The sequence below is a fragment of the Vigna umbellata genome, chromosome 8, assembly GCF_029865625.1.
Source record: "Vigna umbellata cultivar VRB3 chromosome 8, Vumbellata_1.0, whole genome shotgun sequence".
Taxonomy (NCBI): Eukaryota; Viridiplantae; Streptophyta; class Magnoliopsida; order Fabales; family Fabaceae; genus Vigna; species Vigna umbellata.
Genome location: NC_142172.1, coordinates 40,881,237 through 40,890,927, shown reverse-complemented (window position 1 = coordinate 40,890,927; position 9,691 = coordinate 40,881,237). Strand labels below are relative to the sequence as shown.

At 32.4% G+C, this 9,691-nt stretch overlaps 1 protein-coding gene across 5 annotated transcripts; it reads left to right on the top strand.

Moving 5' to 3' along the window:
- Positions 1-1,089: 1,089 nt before the first annotated feature.
- Positions 1,090-9,550, top strand: SOL1 (carboxypeptidase D). Of its 5 annotated transcripts, XM_088096593.1 has the most exons (16): positions 1,111-1,249; positions 1,540-1,601; positions 1,685-1,757; positions 1,866-1,961; positions 2,157-2,187; positions 2,292-2,348; positions 3,096-3,191; positions 3,957-4,079; positions 4,280-4,384; positions 4,827-4,873; positions 5,419-5,544; positions 5,637-5,739; positions 6,914-6,976; positions 8,179-8,262; positions 8,608-8,674; positions 9,070-9,550. In XM_088096593.1, exons 2-16 carry the CDS (start codon positions 1,598-1,600, stop codon positions 9,381-9,383), a joined length of 1,389 nt encoding a protein of 462 aa, XP_087952719.1. In that variant the 5' UTR covers positions 1,111-1,249; positions 1,540-1,597; the 3' UTR covers positions 9,384-9,550. The 5 variants fall into 5 exon arrangements, with proteins under 5 accessions (XP_087952715.1, XP_087952716.1, XP_087952717.1 ...); XM_088096589.1 differs by lacking the exon at positions 1,540-1,601 and having other exon boundaries at positions 1,090-1,249; XM_088096590.1 differs by lacking the exon at positions 1,540-1,601 and having other exon boundaries at positions 1,091-1,249; positions 8,611-8,674.
- Positions 9,551-9,691: the final 141 nt, after the last annotated feature.

The following is a 9,691-nucleotide window of genomic DNA, read 5'->3' as shown; positions in this document are numbered from 1 at the left end:
CAATTCAGTATTGTCTGAATGCATTAAGTGAAATGGCTCAAATGGAATTAAAAGGGTTGGTTTGATTAATGGTATATTTAGATTTTAATTGTAGCATCTAGTGAAATAACTTCTACACATTAAGGTACCGTAATTAATCAGTAAGGATTAATTATTTTAAGATATAAATACGATGAAAGTAATATATGAAATCACACAGGTTAAGAACACTATATAAGAATGATGCATTGTCTTTTGTATAAACATGAGAATGTAAAGATGAAAACCTGTATAATACGGTATGAATACCGCATAATTTCTCTATAAATACCGTATTTGAACACGTAAATTCAAATTTTAATTAAGATAGTGCTATAATTGATTAATAACGTTGGCATCTCTGCACCATATTATAAGCAAAAAAAGTAGCAGGTCTTACAAGAATAATAGGTTATCTCAGCTTAAAGTTTAGTTGAACGAATAATTTTTGTCATAAAGTTTGTAAAAGGTGAAAATAACTTTTACGATATGAAAAGCTGTTTTCTCAAAGAATATATCAAAAGAATCTGATGAACCTTCCAAAGTCACAGACGGGTGAATGAAGATTGAGCAGTTCTATAATTTTTTTCCCATTTTATTTTTTCACATTATAAAAGTAAAAAATAACTTTCAAATTTTGTCAAATAATTTATGAATTATGTAATTTAAACGTTTTTTTTTTTGAAAAACAACAACTTTCAAATTATATAATTTAGAAATCATTTTTGGCTTTTAAATTATATAATTTAGAAGTTAATTTTAATTTATAAATTGTGTAATTAAAATAATTGTTTTAGAAGAAAATGGTTTACAGTTAAATTTAAATTTTTTTCGAATTAGATAATCTAAATCTCAAAAAATACTTTTAAATTGTAGAATAAAAAGGATAAAATAAAAGAAAAAGAAAATTATGAAAGGGTCAGAAGGAAGTTATGGAGGTGCAGGAAGAAAGTGGCTGAAGGTGGAAAGAGGGAGCCACTTAGAGCCCAAATAGAGAAAAGGTAACAACATTGCTTGAATTTGAAAATTTTGATTTTTCACGTCACGTGAGTGTGACCCAGTTAAATCGCAGAAAACGAACAAACAACCTTAGCCTGATGCCTGAAACCGACATCATCGTCCACGTCCATGGTAATGAAGACGAACCTGCTATCTTTTCTTATCCTTTTTGCTTCCACAATTTCCTCTTCTCTTGCCAAGGGTTCCTTGCAACAAACCCTTCTTCCTTCAGGTATTCTTCGTCACTCAAACCATGCTAATTGCTTTTGTGTATTTGTTTTATTTCAGTTGATTTGAATTAACTCCGTTCCGTTGCGTTATTTGAGTAAATTTGGCTGCATTCGAAATTAAGTTGTGATAACTATATTTAAGGTTCGGAACTTTTTATTTTAGGATATTTTTTACTCGGTATAATTGTTTGTTGAACTTCTCGAGGTTCTGAACGGATGAGACTGTGGAAATTATCTTGACTTGCATCTGAATTTATATTCTGTTTATTTTTGTTTCAATTTCCTGAGTTAGGAGTTTGAAGTGAAATGCTTCAACGTTGGGGCGGGCTCAGAATTTACATGCTGTCATAATGAGTAGCTTGATAACCTCTGCTGTTTAGTTTGGAAGGTTGAATTTTGAATTTGAAGTTTCTAACTCGTGCTTTTCTCGGTATTAGAAGAATTCAATGACTGTAGTAATGCAAGTCGTACAAGGCATTTGTTAGAGAATGAATCTCAGGCTCAGATAAGGTAATCATAATGAATCTTCTCCTGGATTGCTATGTAGATATTACTTTATTTTGTTCTGCATTTAATGTGTTTTCATTTTTAATGCTTATTTATTATGTTATTTATCAGTGTTGATTTGGCACAAGGATACATGTCCAATGATGACCTTGAATGGGCCATCAAAGAATTTGGACAAAGATGCAGCAACATTTCCAGGATATACAGGTGATTCCTCATACTGTTACAGTTCTCAATTATCTATCTCAAATTATGCCTCGACAGAGGTCATTAGAGCTCACTGATCACCAATCCTCCATTTACGAATACTTGAACTTCTTAAAAGGTCTGTTCTTCTTGCAATTGCTCAACTGACTCGCAGTTTGTTTCTCTCTTTGAGGGATTCTTGGAATGGGCTATCAGTATTGGGAATAGTGTAAATGGATTTCCACTGGTAATTTCTTTTCCTTTTAGGAACTCATTTATAGCTTAAACTTAAATCTAAATAAGTTTCATATTACTGATTGTCATCGCCTTTTGTGTTCCTCCACTCTATAGTTGGTGATAGAGATTTCTGACAAGCCAGGAGAAGAAGAGACTAAACCTGCTTTTAAGGCGAGTGTTTGCGACCCAATACCAGTGGAACAACTAGCTTATGATATTATTTTATCTAATTTTGCTTTTTTTTGACTGGAAAATATTACATACACTTAAAACTGTTAACCTAAGAATACGATGATACATTGGATAGTAGATTGAAATAAGTTTTCCACTCATTTATCTTCATCATTTTTTATTCCCAACTTTATTAAACGGTTATTACTTAAGAATTCTTGTTCATTAATTTCCTATCTGTGTCATATGGTATACTTGTCTTGATATTCCAAAATTTTCTTGTTCTTTATTAGGAACACTAATGCATTATGCATGCATCAATTTACTAAACTGGCAGAAGTTTTTCAGAGTAAGTGATCAAATAATTCAAAGATTTGAAGTCTAAAAGAAATCATTGATTTGTAAGTGCGTAGACGACATTGGTCATAAGAATCCCACTCCATGTTCAATGCCCCTCTAAAATAACTATCTCAGTTAAACTGTAATAGGATGCAAAATAATCTTAGGAGGGACTACGCTATTTTTTTTTTGGGATTTTTGTGCATATAAGGTTTAACAATATGTTGCTTTTTCTCTCAATAAATAATTCTTTATTGTTTTTTTTACTGATATATGGAATAGTTGAGTTTTCATTTTTTTTGCCATTATTTTGTGTCCTTTGTCATATTCTGCTTTGTTAATTAAATCTCTGTGCAATGTTCTGTGGTCTTGTATTCAGCAACTCTGACCAAAATTATGTTGATGCAGTATATAGGAAATGTGCACGGTGATGAACCTGTGGGCCGCGAGCTTCTTATAAGTTTGGCCAATTGGTTATGTGATAACTATTTGAAAGATCCTTTGGTATTTTTCTTTCCTTTATTTGCCCAGATATAATCTGATATGTTTCCCATGTTTGACAGTTATGTGCCTTTGCTGATACATTGCTGATACTGTCAGAAAATCATAAGAACTACATAAGAAATAGTTAGGAATATTGTTTGGGGAAAACTTATCTGAACTTTACGATAGATACATTTAAGGAGACATCACAGTTGTTCATGCCACATGCACTGGAATTGTAATGTCTAACTAAATAGTAATGATGGTAGAATTATAATGTCTAGTTAAGTAGTAATAACATCCTAAAGACAGATCTGTCTTGTACAAGTGTAATTTCTAATAAATAGTTGACTATGACAACACAAAGAACATTACTGATACTGGTGCAAATTCTTGAAGATTATAAGCTGTTGAAATAAAGGTTTTAAATTGAGGTTGTAGTCTCATCATCCTTGATATTGTGGAAAAATTGGGGACAGCCTGATAACAATTTCTTCATTTTTTGCCAGTCTTTTGAATCTTTTATAATGAAAAAATAGAAAGAAAATCATCAAATAAGGCTTTCCCTTCCTGCTGTCAGTATGAATATTCAGACGAGTGAATGTTAAACGACTATTCATGTTACCAATTCATTTAATATATAAATATGAACTATATTTTGGTATATTGGAATTCATTTAATCTGCTTCAGTGTTCATGTCTTGCATTTTGTCAGTGCAAATTATTTTATGTTTATTTATTATTTTGTTTTTACTTTTACATTGTCCGACTTTTAAAATGTTTCAGGCGAAATTCATTGTGGAGAATGTGCACCTTCATCTGCTTCCATCAATGAATCCTGATGGGTTTAGTTTAAGAAAGCGTGGTAATGCTAATAATATTGATTTGAATCGGGATTTTCCTGACCAGGTATATATATATATGTTGATGAGATTGGTTGATGTTCACTGTTATTATGACATAAAATTCTAATATTTTTACCTTTTATTTGAATTTAATTTAAGTTTAAAGTTGCAATTTGTATGTCAAATTGTTTGTTAAATTTACTGCTATTTCTTGCTAACTATCTTCTAAACGTTATCCTGCAATGTTTGAATTTAAAAAATCAGTTCTTTTCTGTAAATGATGATGAGGATTCCCGGCAGCCTGAGACAAGAGCAATAATGAATTGGTTGAGAGATATACGATTCACAGCATCTGCCACGTTGCATGGGGTATTCATTCTTTGGATTCACATAATATCTTGTTTGCTTGATTTATTAATTCACTAATTTGTGTGAAGTATACTCTGGACTCAACTGTTCATTTCCAGTTTTTCTTGCATACACAGGGATCCTGCTATACATAAACCCTAAACCCTAAAAATTACATCCTTGGTTTCTTTCGGAAATCTTTCAATTTTCTCCATTAGATATACATACTGCTAAGCAGAATTTTATGGGTTTGTTTAATGGCAACAAGATAAATTTGTCAAAAGTCATTGAAACTTGTGTTCAGTTCTTCACTGGCATTCACTCTATTTTCATTCTATGGTTGAAAATGTGAAATAACCCAGAATAGTTGATACTTTAGAATTGATTATAGCTCGTTTTCATTAGTATTTTCCATTTATGCAGATTTTGGTCATTAATGATGTCTTTTTCTTTGAAACCTCAGGGTGCACTTGTTGCAAACTATCCGTGGGATGGTTCTGAAGATAAAAGGTCGTAAAATACTTTGGTGTATTCATTTCTCACTATTTTAATTTGCATTTTGTGTCTACTTTGCAACTCATTATGTGTTTCCTATGTCATAATAAAAGCTATTTCAGTAGCTCACCGTTTTTCTTCTGATAGGAAAATTTTACCTCAACTATAAGACTTACGGAGCTGAATGTTGGATGGTAAAAAGTAAGAGAAAAAGTCACTATAGCAGATAAGATAATACTGCATTGAATGAGTAGACATACTAGACAACATAGGATAACAATATATATGCATTAAAGAAAAAGTTAAAGTACGTTGTAGAAAAGATGGTAGAAACATGCCTTAGTTTGGGCATGTGTGAAGAAAACTAGTAGAAGCTGACAATAAGGGGAGTAAATCAGATAGAAAATAGCCCTATTGTTAGAGGTAAAGGGAGACCAAGAAAACTATAGGTGAAATTATTAAGAAATTATTCAGGTCATCTTCTGTGCATTACATTAGAAATGTATAATGACATGTTTCCAATTGTGTTGAATATGTCTATTGATATGAATAAATTGCAGGACAAAGTACTATGGGTGCCCTGATGATGATGCATTTCGCTTCATGGCAAGTATCTATAGTCATTCTCATTACAACATGTCTTCAAGCAAAGAATTTCTCAGTGGAATTACAAATGGAGCAGCATGGTATTGTTTTCTGAATGTATTGTTTTGTAGTTTATTACTGAAATTTGTTTCCTTTTAATGTGTGCACAATTTAGAAATGGTACTCTCTCCAGGTATCCTCTATATGGCGGAATGCAAGATTGGAACTACATACATGCTGGATGTTTTGAGTTGACCTTGGAAATTAGTGATAATAAATGGCCTAATGCTACTGAGGTTAGTTCTAACTTTTAATTCCGAGCAGTCTTTAAAATTACAGAAGTATATGCAGAATAGGAAAGAATAATTAAGACAAATTACATTTTACACCTGATATTTTTTTCTTGTCTGTTTACTTTGACTTCCCTTGATAATTATAAATGCATAAGAAATGGGGGAAATGGGGGAAGTCTGTGTTAATACGAAATGTATATGGAAATATGTTAGTTAAAAATTAAGAGAGGTTTGTTTAAGGTGAAAAAAATGGAGTTATTGAGTGCAACTATATTAAACCTTGGGGTGTGAATGTAATTTTTCTAAAATAATTATTACAATAGAACACAAAAAAAAGCAAGAAAATCGTAAGTGATAGGAATAGTGGTCCAGCCAAGAACCCCCAGATAAACTTGGGATGCATTTTGACATTATTCAAGCATTCAATTGGAAGTTTTGATTGTCAAAACAAGTAGGATAAGAGGACATGTTTCTAGGTGACATTGTCAGATCTATTGGAGACCTAACAATACAATTACTACTGTTCATCCATTTTTAATATTTTAACCCAGATCTTACGTGCTCCATTATTAAAAATAATTCTCTAGATTCAATGATCATGAGTTTTCTCCCATTCTATTTAAAAAGAAGTGGGACTTGAATTTTTGTGAGACACGTATTTCAGTTTCTTTTTACTGCACTGCTTTGGATTTGCTCTTGACCAACATAAGCACGAGAATGAGATAGTGGTAGGCATATAGAAGTAATGACCCCAAGGCACTAGCTTCACGTTGACAGTGTGGTGGTTAAAAGGAATATTAACTCTTGGGAGCAACAGAATAATATGGTAGGGACGAGTGAAGTGTGAACTTTGTCATAGAAAATTATTAAAAGGAGAAAGTGGAAGAGAAGCAACGCTTGGCAAGAATGAGAAAGTTGGAGGAGGGGCTTTGGGAAGGGTGGAGTATTCTATGCATCTGCAAAATTTCTTTTACTTCCTTGTGTTTTCTTTTGTAATTTCAATCTCAACAGAGTTCTATCTAACTCTGCATGCGAGGAGCTTGTTTTCCATTTTTGTATTCTAGCTCCATGTATCTGTAAGATACTTGGTTTGCATGCTTGGTATCTACGTATAATTGGTTATAATTTACTTTAAAAGTTTCTTATGATGACACATGTTTACTTTATTAATGTGCAGCTTCCTATTCTTTGGAAATACAACAAAATGAGCTTGCTTAATCTTGTGGCAAGCCTGGTGAAGGTATGCTGTTTCTGTTCATATGCTTTACACCTAAAGAATTAATGTGAAATTATCCTGTCTTTTGCTTCAGAATTTTTCTAGAAGCCCTTCAATGGTTCTTGTTAATAGTCAAGAGAGAGGATGTAGGAAACAACAAGCGGAGTGAATGTATAATTGTATACAAGTGATCTCTGACATTATGTATAAGTTTTAATTTATAAAGAGAATGAGGCTCTTTACCGTCATTTATAAAAGTGTGTAGTCTGAGAACACATGCTAATCACATTACATACAATATACTATAATGGCTACTAGTTCAATAGCTCCTAGTGATAAAATCATATTTTGTTTTTTACTATTGAAATTACTTCCCCTATATATGGTCACTTTTGTGCACAAGGAGAATGCTGATAGAGACCGTTTGACATAAAATATGACAATAAGGAGATGTAAGTTCTTAATTCCATGTTTTCCCAAATGGAACTGGATTTCTCCCATCATTTCAGTTACAGTTAACACTGAAAATCCGCATCAAATGCAAGCATTACACGTAAAAGAAATTACTCTGACCCTTCTTCAGATCCCATTCTAATAGAAAGTAGATCGAAAACGTATTTAAGCAGTGTGAATGTATCCTGAGCAAAGAACATAAACTTCCAAGAATTCTCAGGCATGTCATAACCAAGCAACTATGAATCTACTGTATCATGTATCCTCTATACTATTTATACAAATTTACCAACTAAGGTTGTTAAGCCTCTCTTTTTTTTTTTTGGTGGTCATCTACTCAGAATATTTTCGAAGGGCAATGTGCACAAGGAAAATGAAAGTTTAAAAAGGAGCTTCAGCACACTGAACTTCTTTCTATCAGTTACTACCATGTGTACATTATCCAGACAGATTCGTTTCCTTTGATTTCTAATGTATACTGTTCTTCCCTTCGAATTTTACAAACATTGAAGGAAACCTGAAAGATTCAGTTTCAAAATGCTTGAAATAAGATGTGCAATAATATTTTCACAGTTGCATATTTTGTTTTGTTGGGCTCAGTTGTATTATCCTTTCCACTAGATATATTTTCTTTTATTAAAAGATAACCTTTTAAGTTATGTTAAAAATATGCATAGATCGGTTAGCAGATTCTTATATTTGCATATGTCTAAAGTGTTGCTCCAGCTGCTTCGAATTTAGGTCGATTCACCATTTTGTTTTGTACTCTCTAGACAGGAGTGCATGGAAGAATATACTCTTCAGCCGATGGAAAGCCATTACCAGGCTCTATAACTGTCAGTGGAATAAATTATACAGTATGTGAGACTATGCTCTTTTTTTCATTTTTCCTTTTAAATTTGTCTCTATCCCCCTCCTCTCTGTAGGTCTTTTCCACGCAGGAAGAATATATCTGCACATTTTGTGTTCAATTAGATAACAATGCGAAATTTTTTTATACTGATCTGTAGTTGTACTGCATATTATTTGACCGATTAATTTATTGCATAAAAATGATATTTTAAGTTTAAACTTCGTGTTTTAATTGATAGCCTATAGGCTGTTTTGTTTTTGGTACAATTCTTGATATTTCCCAAATGCATGTTTGATTCACTCTTCACTTTGATGGTTTAATTTGTATATCTGTTAATTATCTGAACTAGCAGGTTACAGCCGGAAAAACTTTAGGTGACTATCATCGCTTTCTTGCCCCAAGAGATAAATACGAAGGTATTATTATATTTAATTCAAATTATTTTTCCAGTATAGATTGAAGCCTACCCTGAAGACGTTCTCAAATAATTAAATAAAAAAAATGCAATTCTCAGGATTTGGTAAATCCAGGTGGGATCTCAAGTCGTCCAAAGACAAGTAAATTATTACATAAAAAATAAAAGACCTAGGACATTTAGTTCCCTATTATTTCAACAAATTGAATTCATGTGGAACTTTGGACTCTAAATTGAACACAAAGGGAATTCAGGTTGTACTGTGCATTATTGAAAAATTCCTGGATGGAATATAGATGTCATCCCAATCCAGATGATAATATCATCTTTTTTTCAGCCTTACTCTAGTTTCAGTTTCTTTATTATTTCTAATCAATTTCTCAATATAAATTGCAGTGGTGGCTACCATGATTGGCTACAAATCAAAGAATACAACTATTTGGTTGGATGATGGACCTGTGACGTTGGATTTTGTTCTTGATCCTGAAGTCAGTATCAAAGAAAGTGTACTGCAGAATGTCTATGACTGTGACTGTAACAGTAAAAGCACACAAGAATTTGTTCAGTTTCTATGGGGGGCTCACTTGGAAGTTTTCTTTATTTTGATTGTCATTTTAGGATTCTTGCTTTTTTTATTTCGGAGGAGAGCAAAAATCAAAGTTCCAACAAGCAGACAGTTATCGGGGTCAAAAAAAACTGTCGAGGTTTAAAGTTATTGAAATGTTGTTTGTATTAAAGATTTGTTGTACATTAAGGTTCGATTCCTTCAGATGGCTAAATGGTGCTGTTTGAAGACAGTAGGACAATATTCATATGAATATTTCTGAAGATGGATAATGTTCGTTCATGCTTATTCAATGTTTCAATTGTTGGTACACTTCTGTTCGTGAAAGGAAGAAAACGGAAATTAAAAGAGCGTTGCTCAAAATATTCAATTGTACTGACCAATGTATTAACTGGCAGGTAATTAATGGTTACGGTCCAACAGACTCAGACATATAGCCATGATGTTTGGAGA